This window comes from Aulonocara stuartgranti, assembly GCF_965226115.1.
Source record: "Aulonocara stuartgranti genome assembly, chromosome: 1".
NCBI lineage: Eukaryota > Metazoa > Chordata > Actinopteri > Cichliformes > Cichlidae > Aulonocara > Aulonocara stuartgranti.
The window spans coordinates 39004494-39032342 of record NC_138939.1 but is presented as its reverse complement, the minus strand read 5'-3'; the positions used below and the strand labels follow the sequence as shown (position 1 = coordinate 39032342).

The 27849-nt window shown below is 42.4% G+C and overlaps 1 protein-coding gene across 6 annotated transcripts in view; it reads right to left on the bottom strand.

The window, feature by feature from the left end:
• Positions 1 to 10048: 10048 nt before the first annotated feature.
• The window catches only part of LOC309701583 (uncharacterized protein), a 40854-nt gene continuing 23053 nt past the window's right edge, over positions 10049 to 27849 (bottom strand). For 3 of the 6 annotated variants that reach the window (XM_082525788.1, XM_082525785.1, XM_082525789.1), the window contains exons 21-29: positions 23457 to 27818; positions 16098 to 16180; positions 15833 to 15866; positions 15055 to 15183; positions 14645 to 14761; positions 14427 to 14524; positions 14206 to 14298; positions 14004 to 14118; positions 10049 to 11459 (exon numbers count right to left, since the gene is read on the bottom strand). In XM_082525788.1, the coding sequence (XP_082381914.1) occupies positions 11301 to 11459; positions 14004 to 14118; positions 14206 to 14298; positions 14427 to 14524; positions 14645 to 14761; positions 15055 to 15183; positions 15833 to 15866; positions 16098 to 16180; positions 23457 to 27818 (5190 nt within the window). In that variant the 3' untranslated portion in view covers positions 10049 to 11300. Of the gene's footprint in view, positions 11460 to 14003; positions 14119 to 14205; positions 14299 to 14426; positions 14525 to 14644; positions 14762 to 15054; positions 15184 to 15832; positions 15867 to 16097; positions 16181 to 16436; positions 23401 to 23456; positions 27819 to 27849 lie in introns of those variants that run through there. The other 3 variants (XM_082525786.1, XM_082525787.1, XM_082525790.1) reach the window with 3 other exon arrangements.

The following is a 27849-nucleotide window of genomic DNA, read 5'->3' as shown; positions in this document are numbered from 1 at the left end:
CCAATAGGCTCCTTCAGTTCTGACTGGTGAGGAGTCTCCAAGCTTTAATCTTCTCCTTGGGTGGTTTGAACCTTAAGATTTGCTACATCTAAGTTACCAAACCACCCAGCAGTGTCTGAACTGCTGCAGTGAAACTGAACTTTTTATGCTGGATTTTTTATCCGATGGTTTTCTATCCTGATACTTTTTGATCATTTATATTTATTTCATTTACAAAAATCAAATAGAAAACTAGGAGGAGATTATTGTCATGTGCTAATTATTATAGTGGGCTTACACGGCATACCAGAAAGACCTGTCACCAGTACACTTCACTGTAGTGTTAACACAGTACTGCTAGCCTAGATCAAGTGTTACAGTCAGATGACTCGAGCTGTGAAATGGTCCACAGTTAATCTTGACTTTTTAAACTCAACAAACCTGACAACACCCGACTAAAGGTCAATGAAAGTAAACAATTTAGAACGGAAACAACTTAATAGGTAATAAAATCATTAAAACTATTCAAATCATCTATTATCTATTCTGTTGAAAATGTTGAAATTCTAAAAAAAATAAAACATTTTGAAGGAGATATTAATGACATTTAGAAAAATCCATTTTTGTATATATAAAGGAATAATAATGATGATAAAGTTTAAATGACATTTTCACTCGGTTATTTTATGAATATAGCTAAAGGTGCTGAATCGACTGTTTCTCTGGCAGATGCTACATTTACAACGCGGATTTGATTTGTGAAAAATATTTGGTGTAATATTGAATAAAATAATGAAAGTTGTTGTATGAGTTTGTACTGTTTCCACATTTAATCTATTTGTACATATTAACCGGCTTCTGTGTGCGGACAGCAGAGAAAGTATTTCATTGTACAGAGAAATGTTTTTTCTTTGCATGACAATAAATGCTTTGAATCTTGAATTGACCCTGGTCTGGATCACTTCGAATCCATTTGACAAAACCGTCTTCAAACTGTAGAACACTTTAACGATGTTGGTCAGAGGAGCAGTTATTTAACGTAAATCATTAAAACTGTTCCATAAGCTTATCCTGGTTGAATTGTCAGCATGAACCGAGGATTCTGAGGCACAAGTTTTTTCTTTGTTGTAAGCTTCAAAGATCACTCAATCCTCAAAACATAAAGGCTACAGCAACTGTTTATTTAGCCAGGAAATAAAAGTAGTGGACGATGATGACTCACAGCAGAAACATACTGAAAAAGATTTCCCTAGACATCTTAACATCATTGAGATTTGGTTAAAAAGGCAAAGATGAAAAGGCATCTCAGGTGACACAAAAGACATCCTGAAAACGTATGTCCAGACATCTACACGAGACACTTTCCTTCTGTGTAAACTCTTCAAACTCCTCATATCGTGTTGCTGTAGCACACTCAACAGTAAATGGTAAATGGCCTGTATTTATATAGCGCTTTACTAGTCCCTAAGGACCCCAAAGCGCTTTAGATATCCAGTCATCCACCCATTCACACACACGTGATGGCAGCTACATTGTAGCCACAGCCACCCTGGGGCGCACTGACAGAGGCGAGGCTGCCGAACACTGGCGCCACCGGGCCCTCTGACCACCACCAGTAGGCAACGGGTGAAGTGTCTTGCCCAAGGACACAATGACCAAGACTGTCCAAGCCGGGGCTCGAACCGGCAACCTTCCAATTACAAGGCGAACTCCCAACTCTTGAGCCACGATCGCCCCAGTACAGAAAAACACAACTTACTTGTACAATAGAATAAACATGATTTTTAAATCTTTGATTTAATTTAATTTAAACTTTAAGAATTTATTTTTAAAAATTCAGTTAGACAAAAGAAGGAGCTCGGTTAAACAGAAATACAAAAAAGTGAAAAGCTTAATAGCCCAAACCCAAATGTGGTGCAATGAGGAGTCTAACAGCTCAGACAGACAGTAGTAGGGTCAGGATCCAGTAATTATCCAAAGCCATTCACCATGTCACAGTTATTTTCATGGCCTCTAAATCCAAACAGCAATTGATCAGTTGATCCAAAATTCTGCAGCAAGGATACTGATGGTGACTAGAAACAGAGAGCACAGTTTATTGAATTGTATTTTAAATCCTGCTCCTCACATACAAGGTCTTAAATAATCCGGCCCATCTATCAGAGCACTTCGCTCTCGCACTGCAGGCTTACTTGTTGTTCCTATTTAAAAGTAGAATGTGTTTATACACATTCACACCCTAAGTGATTAATCATGGTGATTAATCATTAGTTAATGTTCATTTTTGGCTCTCTTACACCACGTATCTTTGGCCGCCCCTCCCTGAGCCTGGTTCTAGAAGAGGTTTCTTCCTGTTAAAAAGGAGTTTTTCCTTCCCACTGTCGCCAAATCACTTGCTCATCGGGGGTCAAATGATTGTTGCAGTTTTCTCTGTTCTCTCTGAATTACTGTAGGGTCTACCTTACTAAAGTGCTTTGAGGCAACTGTTGTTGTAATTATATATATATATATACAAATTGAAGTGAATTGAATATGGAACCACTGCGAAGCTTTAAATTTGAAGTCTCTGAAGAAGTGATGCTCCAGGTTAGCGTACTGTTCGTCAAAGGTTTTATTAACATTTGGAAGAATCAGAATTGAATCGACCCCTTTCTTTGTGGTGCCATTGATCTTCTGGTATCAAGAGGATAAAACCAGGGTATATTATAAATCACTGTCGTACCTGTAGAGTCATTGGGGCATTCACATTTCTGCCTTAATGGTCATCAGAAAACACACAGGGAAAACAGGCAAAGTGGAGTTCTTATCCAAGAAAGAAAATCGCCTGATGTTAAGCTATCACTCTGACTTTGCAGGTATAATTCCTGCTGAATTGGTGAGGTAACAGCATCACCATCAACACGGGAGCGCCACAGGGGTGTGTCCTCTCACCACTGCTCTACTCCCTCTGCACTTCAGACTGTGTCACCACTCACGGCTCCAACACCATTGTGAAGTTCGCTGACGACACAGTGGTGTTGGGCGCCATCTCCAACAATGATGAGGCGGCCTACATGAAGTGAAGAATCTGGCATCATGGTGCCAGGATAACCATCTCCAGCTGAACGTTGGTGGACTTCAGAAGGAGTCAGCACAGAGACTACAAGCCCATTATCATCAATGGAGCTCTAGTGGAGAGGGTGCAGTCCTTCAAGTATCTCAGTGTCCACATCTGCTCAGACCTGACATGGTCTGCCCACATTCAGGTCCAGACCAAAAAGGCTAGGCAGTGCCTGTATCACCTCTGACAACTGAGGAAGTTCAGTCTCTCCAAAGATCCTCAGGACTTTGTATACAGGCGCTGTGGAGAGCATCCTCACACAGAACATGACATCGTGGTTTGGGAACAGTTGTGTTAAGGACCAAAAAGCTCTCCAGAGAGTGATCCGTACAGCAGAACGCTGCTGCAGGATTGCTCTCCCCCCGCTTCAGGACACCTACACCAGGAGATGCCGGACTAGAGCAGCGCAGATACTGAAGGACCCGTCCCATCCTGGCAACAAACTGTTCCAACTTCTGCAATCTGGTAGAAGGTTCCACATCATCCGGGCAAGGACAGAGAGACTCAAGAGGAGCTTCTATCCCCAAGCCATCCGTGCCCTAAACACACACACCCGCCCTCTCACATCCATAAGTAACTGAGACAGGACTCAGGACTCTCTTCCAGACACTCTAAACTCAGAGGCACAATGTACATTTCAAATTCCTTTAATTATAAATATGTTCATATAGAATAGAATAGAATAGAATAGAATAGAATAGAATAGAATAGAATAATCCTTTAATTGTCCCACAAGGGGGAATTTGGTTGTAATATTGTCTATTCTGTAAAATGGTCAGATTGTTTATTGTTATTTAATTCACTTAATGTACAGAATTCACCTGCTTGCTGCATACATGCCACTACTGCACATTCACCTAATCTATATATTATATATAATGGTGTCAGGTTTCATTTCACTGTGTGTTATACCTGTATAACTATGCATGTGACGAATAAAGAACCTTGAATTACTTTTATGCTTCACAGTTTCACATGGATGCATTAAAATGAAGATAGGATCATTTATTTGTTGAGCGTACCTCACCAAAGCCTACTTGTTCTCTCTCCACCATCACCACGTATCACAGGTGCCCTTGTTCTGCTCTCTCTCTCTCACTCTTTCTCTTGCGCTTTCTAACTCTCTCACTCACTCCAGCTCTGAAAGCACATTAATCATAGCAGTCTCCCACATGTTTTCACCTCTACCTCCTCCCCGCCCCTTTTCTCCTACTCCTCCGGTTCTCTTCCTCTGGTGCTGTAGGCAAGTGGGTCACCGGCAACTGGAGGACTGTTTTCACTCTGGCTGAGAAAGACAGAGATAGGGAGGAGAAGGCTGCAGGAGCAAAACCGAGATGCAGATTTCCTTCTTTTATTAGAACATGGTCGGAGCGGTTTCCTCCAGAAGCCACGAGATTCAAACCGAGCTGACTTTGTGTCAGTCTGACTGTGAAATTTCACCGTCCAGTCTTTAAACGTGGAAATGAATGAGTCATCGTCATCAGTATCAAAATGAAACGTCTACCTCAGACGGGCCACATTTCACATAAAAAGACAAACGTAGTATTACTAAGAAATGTGTCTCTTCAGTAATGAAAAATCTGCAGGAAGGCAAAGAAGTGTAATCCCTCTGTGATCAGTGTTGTATAGAAGAGCACAATAGCGGTCGTAGATTGATGTCGCACTGAGAAAACTTGGTTCTCAGTGTGGTCCACCCAATCACATATCTGGCCCCGTGACTTAAACAGGACACCGCAGTTTAAAAGATGAGATCCTGTCACAAAAGGGAAGAAAGGGAGAATTCTCCATGAATATTTATGAGACTGGACAGGCCTTCCAGGCAATAAATTAGCCACAGTATTGTATTCCACAGCTGAAATAACTCCAATAGAATGAGGAAAATGGGCCAAATTCATGAACAATGGCACATATAAGGACAAGATACAGAACCCACCTCTCTCATCCGTCCCTTCGTGGTTATCTCAGATAATACCAAAGTACAGCGCAGTTACATAAAAGGGTTGTTCCGCACCTTAACAGACTTTGCCATCTAGTGGCCTTATGTTCACATTACATCAAACATCAAAAACGTAAATGAAGAAGCCTGCAAGCCATTGCTGTTAAATGTTACATTCACCATCCACCTTATCAGGTACATCTTGCTAGTACTACTGTTAAGTCTTTTTCTTCAAGAACTGCTTGAATTCTTTATTGTCAGCAGCCTGACTGCTAATGCAGTGTGAGATAGAATGAATATTTGCTTTCATGTTCACACCAAGTTCTGATCCAGCCATCTCTCTGTCACTGCGGGAATCAAGACTCAGACCAGGTAATATTTCCCCAAACTTCTGCTGTCCAGTGTTGCTGGGTCCACGTGAACTGTACCTCAGCATCCTGCAGGAGAGCCGCACAGAGAGCTCTGCTGCTGCTGCTGTAGCTCATCAGTATGGTACCTTGGGAATAATGAGTGGCTGTTTGAGTTACTGTCTGGTTTTCAGCCCATTCTCTGTAAACCCTACAGATAGTCGTGTGGGAAAATCCCAACAGATGAGCAGCTTCAAGTACTCAGACCAACACGTGGGACCAAACCATGTCTGAACAACCATTTAAATACCATTTCTTCCTCACACTGATGCTCAGTCTGAACTTTTAACCATGTCTACTTGTCAGGATGCACTGAGTTACTGCTGTGTGATTGGCTGATTTGTTTTCATGAGCAGTTGAACAGGTTACATAAAGAGTCTGAATAGTTTTCAATTCTTTTAGACATATTTTCAGTTATTTTATTTTATGTGTTTTGGTTAAATGAACTAATTAATAAACAACTATAGTAATCAGTTTACTTTGAGATAATTTCAAATGACTTTTTTTTATAGCCCCACAGCCACAGTCATTTCATTGCACACAGTACAATGTTAGAGACATAACCACAGCAATCAGGTGATACTGTGAGCAAGCATTTGGCAACAGTGAGCAATACCAACCTCCAGAGTTGAAAAACAAATTCAACACTGAAGTGCCAAAACTTGCAGTTTGGCCCCTTCGAGCTGGCTCCAAAAGTCCCCATGGACTCCATGTTAAATGTCTACATGAACAAACCCAGTGTGGCCCGTTACAGGAATCCTAACACAGGCAGCTGTAGCCAGCTGGTGTGTGCTAAGCCTCAGCAGCCTCAAGAAGCCTGTGCTTCAACTGCGTGCACGTTTTATCAGTGCAGCTGGTTAATCAAGTTAGCTAGTGGTGGATGATAACGCGGCACTCCACTCTTAGCCAAACATTGTCACATCTGACTGAAAACCTAACATGGGGGGCAAATAAGGTTTCAAAATGTGCATTCAAAAACCAGTCGGTGGGCTTCACAGCAGTCGTCTTTCTGTGGAAGCCTGTTTCCGCCACTAAATAAAAACAAAAAAGCTAGTATCCATAACTCGAAATTTCGAGTTATTTTCTCGAAATTTCGACTTATTAACTCGAAATTTCATCCATGAGCCAACCCTCATTAGAAGAGAGGGACTCTGCCTCCTGAACCCAAAGCAGGTGGTGGTTCCAGACAAGAGAAGCCTGATAGTTAAAAGATTTTAACCTTTAAATATATTGACCCCTCCACTTCTTGACTTTGTTCCCAGGCTTTAGAAAATCTAGCATGTGATAAGACATTACATGAGCTATTATGGCCGATTTTGATCCTCTAGCATGTAAAAAGCATGGATTAGATAAAGTATGGCAAGTAATTCTAAACAGTGTCACTTAGTTGTTTTAGTAGCAGTAGTAGACTGGCAGCCTGCTCTGTGCAGTAAGATGCTGCCTTTAAATTATTCCTACTCTCAGACTGTGGATCTGCTCCTTATCAGCAGTGAATTAAGTTTCAGTGAAGCATTGTTCCTGGTTGGCCAGCAGAGGCTTGCACCTAGCATACATTACCAGCCTATACAGTAACTGAGTATAGGATCTGTAATTCAATTCAATTCAATTTTATTTATATAGCGCCAAATCACAACAAAAGTCGCCTCAAGGCGCTTCATAGATACAGAGAAAAACCCAACAATCATATGACCCCCTATGAGCAAGCACTTTGGCGACAGTGGGAAGGAAAAACTCCCTTTTAACAGGAAGAAACCTCCGGCAGAACCAGGCTCAGGGAGGGGCGGCCATCTGCTGCGACCGGTTGGGGTGAGAGAAGGAAGACAGGATAAAAGACATGCTGTGGAAGAGAGACAGAGGTTAATAACAGATATGATTCGATGCAGAGAGGTCTGTTAATACATAGTGAGTGAGAAAGGTGACTGGAAAGGAAAAACCCAATGCATCATGGGAATCCCCCGGCAGCCTACGTCTATTGCAGCATAACTAAGGGAGGATTCAGGGTCACCTGGTCCAGCCCTAACTATATGCTTTAGCAAAAAGGAAAGTTTGAAGCCTAATCTTGAAAGTAGAGATAGTGTCTGTCTCCCGAATCCAAACTGGAAGCTGGTTCCACAGAAGAGGGGCCTGAAAACTGAAGGCTCTGCCTCCCATTCTACTTTTAAATACTCTAGGAACAACAAGTAGGCCTGCAGAGCGAGAGCGAAGTGCTCTAATAGGGTGATATGGTACTACAAGGTCATTAAGATAAGATGGGGCCTGATTATTTAAGACCTTGTATGTGAGGAGCAGGATTTTGAATTCAATTCTGGACTTAACAGGAAGCCAATGAAGGGAAGCCAAAACAGGAGAAATATGCTCTCTCTTTCTAGTCCCTGTCAGGACTCTTGCTGCAGCATTTTGGATTAGCTGAAGGCTTTTCAGTGAGTTTTTTGGACATCCTGATAATAATGAATAGTCGTCCAGCCTGGAAGTAATAAATGCATGAACTAGTTTTTCAGCGTCACTCTGAGACAGGATATTTCTAATTTTAGAGATGTTGCACAAATGGAAGAACGCAGTCTTACATATTTGTTTAATATGTGCGTTGAACGACATGTCCTGGTCAAAAATGACTCCAAGGTTCCTCACAGTGTTACTGGAGGCCAAGGTAATGCCATCCAGAGTAAGAATCTGGTTAGATACCATATTTCTAGGCTTTTCAGGGCCGAGTACAATAACCTCAGTTTGATCTGAATTAAGAAGCAGAAAGTTAGCGGCCATCCAAGTCTTGATGTCTTTAAGACATTCCTGCAGTTTAACTCATTGGTGTGTGTTATCTGGCTTCATGGACAGATAGAGCTGGGTGTCATCTGCATAGCAGTGAAAATGTATGCTATGTCTTCTAATGATGCTGCCTAGGGGAAGCATGTATAATGTAAACAGAATTGGTCCTAGCACTGAACCCTGTGGAACTCCATAATTAACCTCAGTGTGTGAAGAGGACTCTCCATTTACATGCACAAACTGGAGTCTATTAGATAGATATGATACAAACCACTGCAGCACAGTACCTGTAATACCTACATCATGTTCTAATCGCTCTAATAGGATATTATGGTCGACAGTATCGAACGCTGCACTGAGGTCTAGCAGGACAAGCACAGAGATGAGTCCACTGTCAGAGGCCATAAGAAGATCATTTGTAACCTTCACTAAAGCTGTTTCTGTGCTGTGATGAGCTCTGAAACCTGACTGAAACTCTTCAAATAAGCCTCTGCAGATGATTTGTTAGCTGTTTGACAACTACTCTTTCAAGGATGTTTGATATGAAAGGAAGGTTGGAGATTGGCCTATAATTAGCTAAGACTGCGGGGTCTAGAGATGCTTTTTGAGTAAAGGTTTAACTACAGCCAGCTTGAAGGCCTGTGGTACATAGCCGATTATTAGAGATAGGTTGATCATATTTAAGATCGAAGAATTAATTAATGGCAGGACTTCTTTGAGCAGTTTTGTAGGAATGGGGTCTAAAAGACACGTTGATGGTTTGGAGGAAGTAATTATTGAAGTTAACTCAGAAAGATCAATTGGAGAAAAAGAGTCTAACTTAACATCAATGGTACTAAGAGTAGCTGTAGATAATATTACATCTGTGGGATGGTTATTGGTAATTTTTTCTCTAATGATAAAAATTTTATTTGTGAAGAAGTTCATGAAGTCATTACTAGTTAACGTTAAAGGGATTGTTGGCTCAACAGAGCTCTGACTGTTTGTCAGCCTGGCTACAGAGCTGAAGAAAAACCTGGGGTTGTTCTTATTTTCTTCAATCAGTGATGAATAGTAAGATGTTCTGGCTTTGCGGAGGGCTTTCTTATAAAGCAGCAAACTATTTCTCCAGGCTAAATGATGATCCTCTAAATTTGTGACACGCCATTTCCTCTCCAGATTACGAGTCATCTGCTTTAGGGTACGTGTTTGAGAATTATACCACGGAGTCAGGTACTTCTGATTTGAGGCCTTAGTTTTCACCGGAGCTACAGTATCCAGAGTCGTACTGTAAGACTGGTACTGTCATGTTTCTTTGTAGAGGAAATGGTAAAGACTGCACATCATAAATATTATTAGATATTTTACTCCTTACCTGTTAGAAGACAGCGTGCCTTTACTCTGTTTATTTCAATAAAATGTTGAAATGTCACATTAGGGTCCAAAACAACACCAAAGACCAGAGGCAGTGCTCAGACTGCATCTTGCTACTTCAAAGCAAAGTGGGATCTGTTCTCAAGACTGCCACAATTTGAATGTTTTGCTCTTTGACGTTCGACTATCCTTAATTTGGATGGTGTCAGTGGCCATGTCCATCTTTCATATACAGTCTTTGGGCTGATTTAGTGAGTCCTTAAAGACGCAGGAGAGCCTCTAATGTGAAACCAGAAGATATACAGGCTACAAAGTGGACTTTGACATGTACAGTACTCAACACTCAAACAACAGCACTGACTGGAAATGTTAGAATTGATACTTCTGCTATTGTTAAGAGGACGCATGCAGTGAGGGCTTTGGCGTTTATTACTCTGTCTTGATTGTTAACTCCACCTTTTGTTATTGCAGTGGTCAAATCACCACAGATTTAGTAAAAAACAATTCATGTGGGCAGAAAACTTCAATGAGCTTTATTAAAGTCCGTTCTAGATGGTGAAAGGCGATCAGAAAAGGTTCTCCCCGACACAGTATTGCATGACGTCAAGCCTCATGAGCCTCAAGGCCAACTGCTTTGCTAACGTTTAAAAATAGAGGCAGTAGAGAAAATATGCCATCTGAACATTTTTCAGTAGTTTACCTTTTTATAAATAGATTTCGGTCACTGTTCGTTGATTGAACCCTTTATATACAGATACTTATAACACAAACATGTGCAGAACTGCATTTTTCAACAAAAATGCATCAACTAACAAGCCAGAAAACAGATCCTGACGCTCATTTGCACTGTTTGTGTTTTTTTAGTTGAACCTACACAAAGAGAATTCTGGCTTGTTAGTCGAAGTTATTTTAGAAAAAAAAATTCTTACCAACCTGTTTTTAACCTCTGAACAATCAAGAAGAAATTTACAGTCAATAAACATCAAGCAGACAGGATAAAAATCATATGTACAGAAATGTGACATACTGTACAGCGTGCATGTGTGGATGCAGACATAAATACACTTAAATACAAACAACTCGTACCTGCTACTGCGTTGCAGTACAATTTCAATGGCACACCATGATACTGGCGTTAACTCGAGAATATTATGTCTCCCACTAGCTTTTACAGGCATGAGGGTGCTCGCCAAAGTAACAATACAGACACCTTTGGCTTTACAGTTTAAAGGGAACAGAGTGGGAGAGGTGTAGTGCTTCGGAGCTTCCACAAAATGATTACATACACATTTGGAGTTTCAGTGCATAGTTTAAACTCAGCATTTTGATTATGTGATCATGTGCAACACACGAACTCAGGCAAACAAGAAAAGCAGCAGCTGGTGTGTGCAGGAGATTTCTTAGTGTTAAGTACGGGTGTATATGGCTTTCTGCAAACTGTGCAGCTTTTCCCCGAGGGTCACATCAAACAAACTCTTTTCTCGTCTCCTGTCCAGTGTGGCTCTTAAAAAATGAAAGAAAAGAAATTGAAGGCAAGCAAAACCAACGGCTTTAAGGCTTGGTCTACTTACAAACATAAGAAAACTTAAATCAGATGCAAACAAACTGTCGTCCCCGCCCCCCCATTACCATTACATTTAAAAGAGAACAACGTGTCAGTTTCAGGTTTTACTGTGTATGCACAAAGTTATTCACTGAAATCTCTGTTAGCTTTCATATGTACCCTTCAGCCAGTTTGTGTTTAGTCCAGGAACGACTTTGCCTACAGGGTTCCAGTGAGGCACATGAGAACGAGCACATGTACGGTGAACAAGTAAGCCAGAAAGAAATATCGAGAGCGAGTGCGACTCGTCAGCAGCCTGGAGAAGTAAAGGCTCCGGCCTCGGAGCCACCGTCGACACGCCACCATCCCTCCTTTCATCTGCGAGGAGAAACAGAAGCAATCAAAGAAATGCTTACATTTGCACTGGAGAAGCTCCAAACACGGCTTTAGTGCACTGGCCCGAATACAGCGGGGAAAATAAGTATTTGACACATCAGCATTTTTATCAGTAAGGGGATTTCCAAGTGGACTATTGACACAACATTTCCACCAGATGTTGCCATCAAGCCAAATATTGAAGTCATACAATCAAATCAGAACATATAAGTATACAAGTTAAACCATAATAAATAAAGTGAAATGACACAGGGAATAAGTATTGAACACACTTTATTCAATACTTTGTAGAAAAGCCTTTGTTGGTGATTACAGCTTCTAGACGCCTCTTGTATGGATAGACCAGTCGTCTGCATTGCTCAGGAGTGATTCTGGCCCATTCTTCCACACAAACGGTCTTTAAATCTTGAAGGTTCCTTGGGCCTCTTTTATGAACTTTAATCTTCAGTTCTCTCCATAGATTTTCTATGGGATTTAGGTCAGGTGATTGACTGGGCCATTCAAGCAACTTGATTTTCTTTCTTTGAAACCACTTCATTGTTTCCTTGGCCTTGTGTTTGGGATCATTGTCTTGCTGAAATGTCCACCCTCTTTTCATTTTTAGCTTCCTGGTAGATGGCAGCAGATTTTTATCCAGAATGTCCCGGTACATCTCTCCATTCATCCTGCCTTCAATAATATGAAGTCTGCCAGTACCCCTTGCTGAAAAGCAGCCCCAAACCATGATGCTTCCACCCCCAAACTTGACTGTTGGTATGGTGTTCTTGGGGTGGTGAGCAGTGCCATTTCTTCTCCAAACATGGTGTGTAGAATGACTGCCAAAAAGTTCAATTTTGCTTTCATCTGACCATACTATAGTCGTCCAATAATCCACAGGCTTCTCCAAATGCTGTTGCGGAAATTTTAACCGAGCCTTGACATGCTTTTTGTTCAGCAATGGAGTCTTGCGTGGTGAGCGTGCATGGATGCCATGGCGGTTCAGTGCATTGCTTATAGTTTTCTTTGAAACAACAGTACCTGCTGATGCAAGGTCTTCCTGAAGTTCTGTCCGAGTGGTTCTTGGCTCTTGGAGAACCCTCCTGATTATTCTTTGGACTCCTCGGACAGGGATCTTGCGTGGAGCACCTGATCGTGGCAGGTTTATGGTGAACTGATGCACTTTCCATTTCCGGATAATGGCCCCCACAGTGCTCACAGGAACATTCAGCATTCTGGAAATGCACCTATAACCATTCCCATCAAAATGCTTTTCAACGATAAGATTACGAAGATCTTGAGAGAGTTCTTTGCTTTTACCCATCATGAAGTCTTTCCTGTGTGCCTTCTGGGTAATGAGGAGCCTTTATAGGCCATCAATTAGGACTAAAGCAGCTGATATCAATTGGTACTGATAGGGGACAGGATTTCTCTATCAATACTGACAGATTTCAGGTGATCTCCTGGCTTTCTATGTCATTTTGCCCCTTGTTATCTCCATGTATTCAATACTTATTCCCTGTGTCATTTCACTTTATTCATTGTGGTTTAACTTGTATACTTATATGTTCTGATTTGTTTGTATGACGTCAATATTTGGCTTGATGGCAACATCTGGTGGAAATGTTGTGTCAATGGTCCACTTGGAAATCCCCTTACTGATAAAAATGCTGATGTGTCAAATACTTATTTTCCCCGCTGTATATGGTGACCCTAATTAAAAGACTAACAAGACTTATTGGGGGCAAGAGTCCTCGTCATTAAGCCTTTTCTGTAATGGGCCACTGTAGGCAAAGTAGAGCAAAGAAAAATGTATCTAAAACTCTTTATTTGATCTCAATGACGTTCTAAAAATTCTCGGTCTCAGACAGTTTGATCCATATGTACTCCATTTTCTTATTTGTTTTGCATGTGCAATAAGTGACAGTTTTCACATCGCTGTGGAGGAATTTGTACTCATCCTCAAACCACACTGGAGAGTTCGGAGCATAATGGCCGGTTTATGGTCACGGCAAAACATCCCAACTGAATTTGAGTCCGGACTTTAAGCAGGCCACTTCAAAACTATAACTCTGGTTACTTTTTTTATTAGTTTTATGGTGGGTACGAGTTCACAGGGTCGGGTAGGATAATAAATGTAATCACCTTTTAAAAACTGCATTTTGTATTTACTCAGGTTATCTTTGTCTAACATTAAAACTAAGCAACCGGGAATGGGATTCATATTTTCCACAGCACATCCATACATTACATAGCTACATACAAATAAGTTTCCATACTTTTCTTTCATAATAAAAAGTCTGTCACACTCACACCTGTCAGGCTCACTTTTCACTGATCTTTGTGTTTCATTATCGCTGCACAGACCTAAACAGCCACTATGAACTTGTTTTCTCACGTCATCGATTTATATGACTACTCCACGACAGCAGTAAGGTTACGCTGTCAAACACACCGTTCTGCAAAAGCCAACTCGAAAAAGCTGTGTCATAGATTCACGCTGGATCTGTACAGTAAGCAAATCAAAGGAAAATAAAGTGTACCGAGTACCTTTCGAGTTATGAGAGGCTGGTTTGGGTTGAGAGTTAGAGCTTCCCACTCCTCTTCAGCTTCCATCTCGATGCTGAAGTCTCTGTGACTGTCCCTGGACAGACTGGAGGCAGCACTGCACAACAAAAAAACTCATTAAAGATCTGCTGTGTTGACGAATAAGAGTCAGGTGTACGGCTGAGTGACTGCATCTGGCTCCAACCTCTTTACTCTGTCCTCAGCAAGACGCAGAGCCTCCTCGGCCGTCTCTCTCCTGGCTCTCTCATCTGCCAGACTCAGCTCCACCTCCAGCAGCCTTAAAGACAACCACACCCAGGGATAATGTTAGCATGTCTACGACTTCAACCGACCGTACGGATCTCTCCAGGACAATGTGGAGATTTTTGCAGGGATCCAAACTGAAGGCTGTTTGTTTTTTTTCACCTTTCTCTCAGCTGACTGGCTTCAGCACTTTCACTTAACATGGAGTCGTTGCTCTTCTCCTGTGGAGCCCCTGGTGCAACTTCAGTGTGAAGTAAACCCTGGTAGGAACGAGTGCAGGATTACAGGTATAAACACACAAGAGCATACAGAGACAACGCAACTGGATTCAGTGGCAGCTCGGATTTGAGTTTTTAAAGCACATGTATATAGAGCTTTACCTGCACCCGGCCTTGGCTTTCCAGCCAATGACATCGATTCTGGGTGTCCCTCAGAGTCTGGGAAACAGCCCTTAGCTGAGCTGTAACAGCAGCTTTCTCCTCCACTGCCTCCTGCAACTGTGAGTATTGATAACCCAAAGAGGAGGGGCAGATGGCTGTTTGACTGTTTTGTACATTTAGAGTTATTCAGCATTCAGTTGCTTTTATATTTGTATATTATTTTGTAGGAAATGGGAAACAAAAATCATGAAATCAAACCTTGAACATTTGAAGTTTATTGTAGTGTGGTTTAATTAGACAGCTTGCCTACACTGTCTGTATCCTCAGGACGTTTTTGCCTGCTTACAAAGGGCTAGCTGAACTCTGATGGGTTTGGCTTTAAAGGACAGTCACCTGAAGCGTTTTCATACCTTTGTGTTGAGCTGCTGGAAGTACTGGTCTCGCTGCTGAATCTCATACATACAGCGCTGCAGATCTCTGTGAAGCTGCCTCCTCTCTGCATCCAATCGACTCACCACCTCCTCCAGACCGCTTTCCTGCTGTGTCGGAAGGAAGAAATGGGATCGTTTGGTGTCACAACTACCAAAGAGAGAAAAACTGGTTTATCAACCAGGATATCTAAACAGTTTAACTTAGGTAGGATTTCCTGTTCTGTGTGCTGGTTATTGTTTGTTTACATATGCAGATACATTTTTCAAAACATACAAAGTCAAATCACAGTCAGACATTAGCCAAGAGTTTTCCCTGCTTTGCTCTCCTCTCTACTAAAGCTTAAATATGACTCGTGAATAAAGAGCAATGTCTACAGATTCTACATATTCATATGCAGATATCTGTTTATGATTAGTCTCGGTCGTTGTGTCCTTGGGCAAGACACTTCACCTACCGCCTACTGGTGTTGGCCAGAGGGGCCGATGGCGCGATATGGCAGCCTCGCCTCTGTCAGTCTGCCCCAGGGCAGCTGTGGCTACAACTGTAGCTGCCTCCACCAGTGTGTGAATGTGAGAGTGAATGAATAGTGGCATTGTAAAGCGCTTTGAGGGTCTCGAAAAGCGCTATATTAATGCAATCCATTATTATTATTATTATGATTAAATTCACTGTGACCGTGAAGGTCAAAAGCTGCACAAGTGCATCCGTGAGTCACAGCCTCCCAACAAAGGAGGACGACTGAGAAGTGTAACTTACTTTAACTGGCAGGTCCTTCGGCTCAGCATCAGATCTACATAACAAAAAATGTGTTAAAAATTGAAGTAAAATGAATTTAAGCTGTGTGCATAACAGTGCTGCAGTCAAGCTTTCAAGCCTTCACATAGATGGAGGAACTTACTTAGCTTACTAGCAAATACAGTAACACACATTTCCTGTTTCTGCTGTATGGAAAAACCTTTGAGCCGGGCAGCTTTGGGAATACTTTTAAAACTTGAATAGGAAACCGTTTTCCTTCCTTTACCTCTGATCCACTGTTGCTTCCTGCTGGCTTCTCACTTCTTTGTGTGCCATTTGTTGCAGTTCGTCCATCTTCTGATGTATCCCCTGCGATGACAGTAAACAGAAAGAAAATGCATCATTCACAAAGACAAACAATGCATTTAACATTTATGTTATTGAAGTGAAGTTTTAAACAGACACCACAGCGTGAGTATTTAACAAAAAAAACGAAAAAAAGTATGCAAGTCATACCGATGGGATGTGAAACCAAAAACACATCTAAGCTGACCCTGCATGCTGTTTGAACCACAGAACCACAGCAGAGAAAAGGAAGTGCAAGCAACAGCCAAACTTGACTTACCAGCCCATCTGACTCAGTCTCCAAGGCACTGACACCACTTCCCTTTGACTTTTCCACGCTCGCCGTACCGACAGTCTCTGGGCTCGACCCTTGCCTGGACTCAACCACTCTTTTAGCCCCGGCCAATTCGTCCATCAGCCGTTCACGATCGTTTTGGAGACTGGCCATGGATCTGGAGAATGCTGACAGTTGCCTGCTGTAAGTGTTGTTTTCCAAAATGACTTTTTTTAGTTCTCTTTCCTTTTCTGGCAAGACCTCCGTCAGCTCGTCCAGCAGCTTGTTCAGCTCTGCGTGTGCGTCTTTACTCTCAAAGGCTTTTAATTTGCGAGTAAGGATGTCCCTCTCTTTGGCAAACATGGCCAAATCTGACGTGGTGTCCTGCAAACTGCGCTCCACCTTGTTTAAGGCTGCCCGAGTCTCTCTGAGTTCTTCATCGTATCTCTGCCTGAGGACCTTGAAGTCCTCGATGAGCTGGTCTCTGTCATTCTGCAAAGCAGCCATTGCCTTGCACAGGGATTCATTCTGAGCCTTGGTATCTTTGCTTTGCGATTTAGCCTCTGATAACTGCTGCTCTATTTCTAGTAGGTCTTTTGCGAGCTCTGCCACCCTCTGATCGGCAGTTTCTCGCTCATTCCTCATCAGCTCCACCTCGCGCTCAAAGGCATCCAGCTCACTGTTGTACTTTTCCTCAGCTTCTGATAATTTTTTGTCCGTTTCATCTTCCAGCTGCTGCATTTTCCCCTGGAGCTCATCAGTTGAGAGCTTCTGAGAAAGAAGTTTTTGTTGAAGGTCATTACATTCAGATGCTTTGGCTGTAACAGCTTCCTGCAAGTCAGCAATCACCTTGCCCCAGTTTGTTGACTCACTGTCTTTTCTCAGAGTTAACAGTTCCTCCTCCAGCTTGGACGCACGAGCTTTAAGTTTAGAATTCTCTTCCTTTAATGCATTGCTTGCTTCTTCTTCCTTCTGGACGTCCAGCTGAGCCTCTCTGTGTTGCTTTTCAGCCGCAGCTTTTTGGGTTTCGAGGTTTTTGATCACCTCCTGTTGCTTCTTTAGCAATACTTTCAACTGGTTGTCCTTAAGGGACAAAACCTGATTTAAATCCTCCCTGTATCGGACCAGTTGAGCCCTGAGCATCGCGTTCTCAGAATTGAGATCATCCATCTGATGTAACAGTTTTCTAATTTCGTGTTTAAGGCCTTTGGCTGCCCCACCTTCCCCATCGGGAGAGCCCTCTTTGCCCTTTAACCCCAACTGACTCTTTGCTTCCAGTATTCTGTATTCTGACATCAGCCGTTCCCGTTCGCTCTGCAAAGACACCATTGAGTTCTTGAACGACTCCATCTTTGCTTCCATCTGCTCCTTTTCCTGGATAGATCTGTTTACTTTAATTTGCAGACTTCGGACCTTGGCCTCAAGCGCTCTCAACTCCTTGTCTGTCTTTTCCTTTTGGTATCGTGAAGACGTCAGCCTGTCCTCATAAACGGACACCTGGTTACGATAGTTAGCCTGCAGTTGCTCCAGATAGCCTGACATTTGTCCATCTTTGCAGGACAGTAGAGAGGAGATCTCAGCATCTTTGCTCTGAAGGAGCGTTTTGAGCTGCAGACAAATTCCCTCCTGCTTCTCAAAGTCAGCTTGAGTTTTGTCATTTTGAGACTGCAAAAGGAATATCTGAGCTTCCATGTCAGCGTTTATCTTCTCCACTTGCTGTAGACTGAGCTGCATTTGGGAGATCACGTCTTCTTTGTCAGCCAGCTGTCGTTTCACTGCGTTTTTCTCTTGCTCTGTTCTTTCCACCTGAGCGCTGAGCTCCTTCACCTGCACAGTCATGAGCTCTGCGCTCTCACTGAGTTCAGCATTGCTTGCGCTCATAACAAACAGCTGCCTCTGATGCGCAGCGGCAGCTACAGAGTATTCATTCAGCGTCCTCTCCAGTCTCGACTTGGTCACCCGTAACTCATTCACCTCTTTGTCTTTCATTCTCATATCTTCCAGGAATCTTTTAATGATGAAACCTTGCTCAAGGAGCTGATTGTCCTTCTCATGTAAGGTTTTTTGGTACAAATCATTCCAAAGTTTGGTAGCATTAGCCCCGTGTGGTGTGGAAGCTAACGCAGACAGCTTTGCTTCTTGAGTCTCAGCCGCTCTCTTTAGAGTATTTATCTGCAGATCTCGAGAGTCTAGCTGCTGCCTCAGCTCATCAACTGTTTGACTTTCTTTCTCTTTCAAATCCTTGAGATCATCTATCTGCCGCTGTAACAAAAACTGATTCTCTATGTAAGAGTTGATTTTTGCTTCTTCTACATTTTGAGGTGTCAGATGTGATTTCTGATTTTCAGACTGTTTATTTTGCTGTGACACTTGAAGAGCCAGCTGGTCTCTTTCAGACTCGGCACTCTCAATCTTTTCTTTGGCTTCCCGGAGATGACTCTTGTGCATAATTAGCTCAGCTTCAGCTTGTTTACCTCTCTCCTCTAAATCTGCAATCTTCTCTAAGTTTTTCTTCAGTTCTTTCTCCAAGTGCTCACACGTTGATTGTGAGCTCTTCAAAGAGCTCTCCAAATCTAAAATCAGTTCCTGGTATTTGATGCAGTTTTGCTGCAGCTGATTTATCTCCTGATGCTTTTCTTTGAGCAGCTCTTGCAGCTCTTTCTTCACGTTCTTTGAACCCTCGTTGCCTCTCTGAACTGTCTTGAGTTTCTCCTCAAACTCTTTGACCAACTTGAGCTGCTCCTGTTCTTTTTCGTGACGAATCTGATCGTTCATCTCCTTGCTAGCTGCAAGTTGAGTGGAAAGCTGCGCAGTTTGGGACTGCAGGGCACCGACGGACTCGGTGAGTTCGTCGATCCTTTCCGAGTTCTTGAGGATTACAGTCTCCAAATATTCGTTTTCACTCTTCACCTTGTCTGAGATCTCTTGAGCGTTCTCAAGTTCCTCTTGCAGAAGTGACTTGTCATCCTCCAAAATTCTCACCTTCTCATTCAGGTTAATAGTCTCTTGGCGGTGCCTGGTGATAATGTCTTTGAGGTCCTTAACTGCGTCATCTTTTATTCCCAACTGCGACTCATAGTCATTCTGTATGTTCTCAATTCTCTCTGAAAGAGTCTGCTTCTCCCTCTGCACCAAGTTGTTGATTTCCATTTGAGCAGCAAGTTCAGTTTTCTGAGCTTCAATCTGAGCAGTCAGTGAACTATTCAAACTGAGTGCTTCGTCAAGTTTGTTCTGCATGTTGCTTGTGTATGTATTGGATTCCAGGTTCTTCTTTTCCAGCAAACAGGTAGCTTCTTCCAGCCTTTCTGCTAGCTGGATATTTTCAGCTTCCATCTCAGTAAGTTTCACTCTCAGAGCCTCGAATGAGTCCTGAAATGGGGCAGTCTCTGCCTCCGGTTGTTGGTTTTTATCATTTAGATCACACATCACCTCCATCACCTGTTTCTTGATTTTCTCATTCTGCTCCTCCAGCTCCTCGATTCTCTGCCTTTTCTCTTTGGAAACTTCCTCCACTTTTTCTTTCATTCTTTTATTTTCTTCCTCCATCTCTCGGGCTTGCTTCCCCAGGATCTCCATCTCACTTTCGTGCTTGTGTACTTTTCGGAGGGCTTCCTGCCTGTCTCTTTTAGCTCCCTCCAAAAGCTGTCTCATCTTGTCCATTTCACTGCTGACATTTTCATACGCTTGCAAAAGCGACTCGTACTCTTGCTTGAGCTCTGCGTGTTTCGACTTCCACTTGGTCAGCTCCTCTGTTTGAGAATCTTTGAGCGATTCGAGCTGGCACGAGAAGGCTTGTTTCTGCTGAGTGATGCTTTCTATAGTTAGTTTCAAACTTTCGCAGGCTGCAGATAGGTTGCGATTCTCGTTAAGGATGCGGTCGACTTCAGTGCTCATTTTGTCCTTCTCTTCGGAGAAACGTGACACAGAACTTTCCAGGTCCGTATTTTCTTGTTTGAACTTTAAAAGAGATGATTGCAGAGCAAAGTACTCTGTTTCTTTTGCTTCGTGTTTGGCTGACAGATTTTCTACTTCTTCCTTGAGCGCTGCATTTTCCTTCATGAGTTCTTTCCTAGAAACCAAAGCTGCTTGAAGTTTCCTTGTTAGAAGGGTAACTTTGTTTTGGTTATCCGGATCATTCATCCTGGCACCCTCATCAGGAGATTTCTGAAGCTCACCACCCTCTCTTCTCATCTTTTCAGTAGTGGTTTCAAGCATTTTGCTTTGCTGTTGTAGCTGAATTTCAAGGGCAGCAATTAGTTCCTCCTTTTCTGAAACTTGAGCTTGAGAAACTAACAAGGCATCATCTCGCTCCTTTAGTTTTGCTTCAAAGATTTCTGCACATTTGCAAGAAAAACAGACCCCTTCTTTGTTATGACCCTCTTGTTCAACGGGTGCATCGTGCTTCTTCAGCAGCTGCTCTTTTACCTTCTCTGACTCCTTCGATTGCTTTCTCAGGGAGGTCACCTCATCCCTCAGTTCATTAAATAATTGGACAAAATGTTCTTTTTCCTGCTTCAGCGAATCCATATTCCTCTGTGTTTCAGTAAACTGCTGCTGCAGATGTTTAAGCTCCTTAGCCAAAGATCGGTTGCCCTCAGTGAGCTGCTGCTCTGTTTGTTCTAATGTCTTCTGAAGGGTCAAAACTTCAAAGGATTTCTGCGAAACTAAATCAGCTTTTGTTTCAAGTTCTGCTTTCATCTGATTACTTTGCTCCAAAACAGCCTCCTTTTCTTTCAATAAGGTTTGATGCTTCTCTTCATTTGCATGCATATGTTCCTCTAGTGACGATTTTAGGATGCACAGTTGAGTCTCTAAAGCCTTGTTTTTATCAAATAAAGACTGTTTCTCCTGTTGGGTCTTAACCTCAGCAACTCTGACTGCATCCCGATATTTGTCAACCTCTTCAATTTTCTCTCTTAATTCGTTCTCTACGATGTGCAGTCTTGATTTCAAAGAATCTGCTCTTTGCTCCATGGCTATGAGAGACTCTTCTTTATTGGCCATCTCAAGAGAAATAGCCTCTAATCCGGATTTAGTAGCTTCAAGTTCTGTTTGCAGGCTTGAGAGAGAATGGCATTGGCTCTCTTTCTCAGCCAAAGACATCTTTAAATCTTGAAGAGTTTTGTCTCTCTCCTCGACGAGCTGTCTCAGAGTTTGCAATTCATCCAGATAACAAAAGGAGGTTTTGTTGAGTTCCTCCGTTTCTCTGGTCTTCTCATCCAAGCTTAACTGCACTGCGTTTAGCTCGTTCGTCTGCTGGCAGTGTTGCTCCAAGAGCGCCTTGTAGTCATCTTTTAGTTCAGCGAGCTCTTGAGTTAATTTCTTTTCATTTTCTTGAGCTTTCTTTATTGATTCTTTGCGTGCCAGCAAGGCGGCCTGGGCTTTCTTCTGTAAGGTCACCTTTTCTGACTTTACCTGTGCAAGCTCATTTTCTAAGTCAACAGCACTAGCAGCAGAGGAAGACTTGTCCTTTAACTCATCTTTGCATGTCTTGATTTCATTTTGAAGCTCTTCTAATTTCTGCATCAAGCCCTTCCTGTTCTGCTCAAATATCTCTTCCTTCTCGACAGCACTGGACTGCAGCTGCTCGACTAGTGAGTCTTTCTCACTGAGCATTTGTAATGTTTTTGACAAATGAGCTTCTTTATCATTTAAGATGGTTTGCAAACTCTGTTTTTCTGACTCTAGCTGTTCCAAAAGTGTTTTGCTTTCGGTGTTATACTTAAGAAATTCTCCCTCTTTCTCGAGAGTTTTCTTTTCAAGTTGGGAAATATTTTCTTTATGCAATTCTGCTGTAGCTTGAGCTTGACTTTTGGCTTCCTGCAATTGTTCATGCAACAGTGAAACCTCAGTTTTACTGCTTACGCTCTCTTCTTTTTGGTTTTCATATTCTTCAATCCTCCTTAACAGATCTTTTCTCACAATAAGCACAGCTTGCAGCTTCTTCTTCACTGCATCTTTTTCTTTCGATACTTTTGTGAGTTCACTTTGTAGCTCATCCTTTTCCTTAATTAGCATGAGCTTCTCTAAATTATTTTTCTCAGTTTCACTTGAACTGTGCGAAATCTGTTCTTCTAACTGTTGCAAAATCTCTTCATGTGCTCTCTCCATGCTCTTTAATTGTGCCGAGAGCGAGTCATTTTCCTCACCAAGTTTCATTCTCTCATTTGAGGCGGACTCCATGACCTGGGCAATGGATGCATCTTTTTCCTTTATCTGCTGAGTAAGGCCAGCAAGCAATTCCTTCTGTTGACTGATCTGAATGCTCATGCAGCTTATTTGCTCATCTTTTGTTTGCAATTCATCATATAAAGAAGAGTGTTTAACAGTAGCTTCTTTCACTCTTACTAACTCGGCATTAAGCTGAGTCTGTAAATGCTCCACAGCCTCTTGCAAAAGAGCTATTTGTTGACCTTTCTCGCAACTATTCTGCTCTCTCTGATTAAGTACAGTCTGTGTTTTTTCCAATTCTGCAACAGTTTTAGCCAACTCGGTTTGCAAAGCATCTACCTCACTTTGATGACTTTCTTGTAACCATTTTATCATGTCCTCCAAAGAGGCTTTTTCGTCATTCAAAGCAGAAGATTTCAATAGAGAGGAAACTTTGTCCGTTTTTCTCACTACCAGTCTTTGTAACTCGTCTTCCACAGCTTTGAGAGCCTGCTGCAAAATATGGTTCTCGTTCTCCTTTTCCTGGATAGATGCTAACACATTCTCAAGCTGAATTCTGGATGCGGATGCCTCCAGCTCTTTCGTGCTCAGTTGATTAGAGCCCTCCCTAATGGCAGAGGAAGCCTCTGCTAGTTTCTCCTGCAAGCTGTCCATGTCCTGTTTCAAAGCATTTACTTTAACATCTTTAGATTTCATCTCATTTTCAACACTTTTCAATTGTTCTGCAAGAAGGTACTTTTCCTGCTTTTCTCTATCCAGAACTAAAAGCCACTCTTTCTCTGAATCCTGCAGAATTTGTTCTATTTTTTGAATGTTTTCGTTCAACTGAGAAATTTCTTCATCTTTGGCACTAACCTTTGCTTGAAGGCTCTGCTTCTCGGACGTCATTCTCTCCACGAGTTCATTCACGCTGCTGGATTTCTGCTCCATTTGAACCTGCAGCTCCGCCAGCGTTTGTTGACGTCTTCTTTCTAGCTCTTCTTTCTCTGCAAAAAGTTTCCTAAATTCCTCTTTCAAATGTGTGTTTTCATTACTGAGAGCAATGTGAAGTTTCTGATTCTCTTCCTTTGACAATCCTATCTCCTCATTCAGGCTCTTATTCTGCTCTTCCAACTTCTGCATTTCTGAAACCAGCTGAGATGCATGTTTGGCCTGGGCGCTGTACTGACTATTGATTGCGTGGAGAGCCATTTCTCTCTGCTCGAGGTTTTCTGTCAATGCATTCATCTGTGCCACGACCTGAAGATGCTGTGATTTGAGTCTTTCTATTTCGACAGTCAACAATGACACGCTCGCTTGATGCGAAGCAAATGCGTCATCTTTTTCCTTTGAAAGACTGGAGTTCAAATCCTCAGCTTTCCCCAGTTTCTCCTGGATCACATGCAAGTTACTTTTCAGTGTCTCTACGGTGGTCTTTGCAGTCTGATATTCGTTATTAGAATCATGCAATGACATCCGGAGCTCAGACACCTCATCTGTCCTTTGAGAGAGTTGCTTCCTCGAGTCTTGTAACTCTTCTAAGGTGGCAGCATATTTCTCCTGCAGGTTATTGAAGGCACTTTGGGTTTCTTCTGCTGTCTTTCTACATTTTTCAGACTCAGTGGACAGTAACTGCATTTGACTTTGCAGCTGTGATGCCAACTCTGTACTTTCCATGAACTGAGTTTTGAACAGCAATGCTTCGTCTCCTCTTTTCTGGAAGTCCTGGAGAGCTTTCGCTTGTTCCAAAAGAGCTGCTTCTTTTTCTTCCAAGGCCATTTTGAGGTTTGTCACTTCAGATGTCTGTACTTCCAGGTTGCTGTTGAGCTTTGAGACAGATTCCTCAAGGTGTGATATCTTTTCTTTCAAGCTCTCACATTCTGCCTCTTTGGCTTGTAGATGTGAAGTCAGACTATCAAAGGCAGCGGAAGAAGTACTTTGATATTCAAGACTTGACTCCTCCTTTTTCTCCAAAGTATTCTTTAGTATGGAAGACTCTGATGTCAGACTGTCAACTTGGCCTCTGAGTGTACACACAGAATCTTCAAGCTCCAAAATGGTGCCTTCTTTCTCTTTCAGCAGCTCCCCCCGCTCAGCAATCTCACTGTTGAGCTGCTGGATCGAATTCTCCTGCTGTTTCAGGGCGTCATTTATTCCTTGGATTTCCAAGTTGAGATTTGCAGCTTCTTCGTTTGCTTTGGCCAGCTCTGCCACTGCTTTCTGAAGTTCAGATTTCAATCGAACATTCTGTTCACTGAGGGCTTGAATGTTGTCATGAAAATCAGTTACCTCTGCTTTCCTCTGGCCCTCGTCCTGGATCAGCTGACAATTTTCTGCAGTGAGTTTCTGCACAGATGCCTTCAGGTTAGTAATTTCCACCTCCATCTCTGAAGCGCTCTCATTCATGGCCCCAAGCTGAGCACTGAGCGAAATGACAGATTCATTTCGTTTATTCAGCTCATCTTTGTGGTTCTGAAATTCGTGTGTTGCTTCTTTCAGTGTTTGTTCTTTCTGCTGTAGTTGTTGTTTGGCCTCCACACATTCTTTCCTGAGCAACTCTACCTCAACCTGCATCTGTGATGCGAGCTCTTTCTGTAGCTTGACTTCATTCAGAGATACACTACATTCCTCAACTTTCTGCTGCAGCATGACATCTTTTTCCATTAGTCCTGACTTTAAAACTGATCCCTGCTCCTGAAGCATAGATACAGTATCCTGAAGCTGCAGCAGCTGGTCCTGCTGGGCCATTATCTGTGAAGTCTGCTCTGACACAGTTTGGTCTTTTTCAACCAAGGACATGCTCAGCTGATCGACCTGCTCTTGTAAACTCTGAAGCTGTTGCTCTTTCTCCCTCAGATTTTTCAACAGATTAGCACATTCGTTTGTTTTCTCGAGTAGACCTACAGAGATTGCCTGTTTGCTTTCCTTGAGGACCTTTTTTAATTCATCTGTTGCTGCAGCGAGCTCCTCTTTCTCCTTCAACAGGCTAGCAACTGTTTTTTGACTATCTGAGATCTGAATTTCAAGGTCCGAAGTTTTTTCTTGGAGAACAAGTCTCTCAGCAGTAAGTTCGGAAACTGATTTCATGTTCTGTGCCAACTCTTCCTGTAGTCTTTGATTATTTTCTGTTAGACTGCTAATCTTCATGCTAAAGCTGGAGTTCTGGTCAAGGGTCGCTTTAAGCTGCCCATCAAGGTCAGACAGAAGCTGCCTTCGTTGTGCAAGCTCCTTTTCTTTGGATTCACATGCAGCACGAAGCTGGCGGTTCTCCTCGGACAAAGCTTGGGTGTGGCTTTTTAAACTAGCCAATTCTGTTTTGCTCTGATCAGCTTCACACTCAAGCTTTCTAGCATTTTCCTCCATGACACTGACTCGGTCACTTAGAGACCTGATAGTTGTGTTTTTGTTATTCAGTTCATCTTTGTGCTTCTGACATTCCTGAGTTGACTTTTTCAACATTTCGTCTCTCTCTCCCAGTTGCTCTCTGAGTTGTGAGCGTTCCTCAATGAGCGATTCCGCCTCAGCTTGTAGCCTGGACGCAATATTTTTCTGGTTTTCAGTTTCCTTCTGCAAACTCTGGAACTCCTCCTGCTTCTGTTTATACATTGCATCCTTCTCCAATAACCCAGACTTCAGACTACTTTGTTGTTCCTGAAGCAGAGACAGAGTTTCCATAAGCTGTGCTTGCTCATTTTGTTGGGCCTCTATTCGTGCTTGAAGTTCAGTGACAGTCTGCTCTTTTTCGGCGAGGTCGCGCTGCATTTTGTCTATCTTAGACGTCAAGCTTTGCACCTCTTCCTGCTGCTGGGTCACTGTCTCCTCTCTTTCCCTGAGTAGCTGCTGGAGCGAACTACATTCATTTGTTTTTGCCAACATGATCTCAGAGGTTGAATGTGTGCTTTGCTCAAGAACTCTATTTAGCTCAAGAGTTCGAGTAGTTAGCTCCTCTTTATCTTTTTGTAGCCCTTGAATAATTGTGTTACTTTGTGAGTGTTGCATTTCCAATTCAGATATTTTGACATGCAAGGAATCCATCTCGGCTGTAGCCTGTGAAATATTTTTGACATGCTCAGTTACTTCCAATTCAAGCCCGTCTCTCTCTTTTGTAAGGACTTGCACTTGATTCTCCAGACTGCTGTTGAATTCAAGAGCAGATGTAACCTTTTCATTTAGCTCTTTTAAATTCCTACGTTCGAGTTCAAGCTCCTCATTCAGCCCCTTCAGGTTTTCTTGGAGCTGCTCTTTTTCAGTCGTCATGCTTTTTAAGAGATTTTCAAGCTTGGAGATATTTTCAGATCTGCTTTGAAGTTCATTGCACAGTTTCTCATTTTCAGTGTTGAATTTCTGCCTCTCGTCCTTTAGCTGGTTTTCGAGTGATGCCATCTTTTCCACTTTCTCTTGCATTACTTGCTTGACATTCTCTTCACTCAGAACTTGCTCGTCTAATTGCTTTGATAAGGTCTGAAAGTCATTGTTATACTTCTCCACCTGTGCCAAAAGCTTATTCTGTTCTTCCTTGAAAGACTTGAGCTCCTTTTCATACGTCTGCTCTTTGTCATTAAGCTCTTGCTGTAGTTTCTCATTACTTGCATTTCTATCCTTAAGCTGCAAAACAAGTCCTTCTGACTCCTGTAGTTTCTGTGCAGATATTGCCAGCTGTTCCTTTAGTGAAGTGATGTGCGTTTCACATTCAGAAAGATGATTATGATGGCTCACATTCTGCTTCTGGATTTCTCCTCGAAGGTCCTGAATAGTCGTCTTATCCTTTTCAGCCTGCTTGATTAAGTGTTCCACCTCAACTCCTTTAGACTCTCGTTCATCTCCGGCCTTGACCATCTCCATCTCAGCTTCCTTAAGTTTCTCCACCAGCTCTGTGATCTTATTATTAAGGGCCTGCTGGTCTGAACTCTGTGATTCTTTCATTATATTAGCCTCCCTCTCTGCCTTACTCAGTGCATTTTCTACTTGTACCAGGCTCTCCTCTTTGAGTTTGATCTCTTGTTTCAGTGCTGTGACCTGCTCTGCATACTCAGCCATGTTCCCAACAAGAGTTGATATCTCTTTATCCTTTTCCAGCAGAGCATCTTTAAGGTTATCGATTTCCCGCTCACAGCTTTGAAGGTCATAAATGAGCTGGGCTCGTTCCTCCAAATGCGAGGTGTTCAGTTTGTCCAGCTCCTCGTTTGTCTGATCAAGGTCAGTTTGTAATGTTTCAATGGTGACATCTTGTTTTTGCATCTAAAGAAAATTAGGGAGGAAAAACACCATT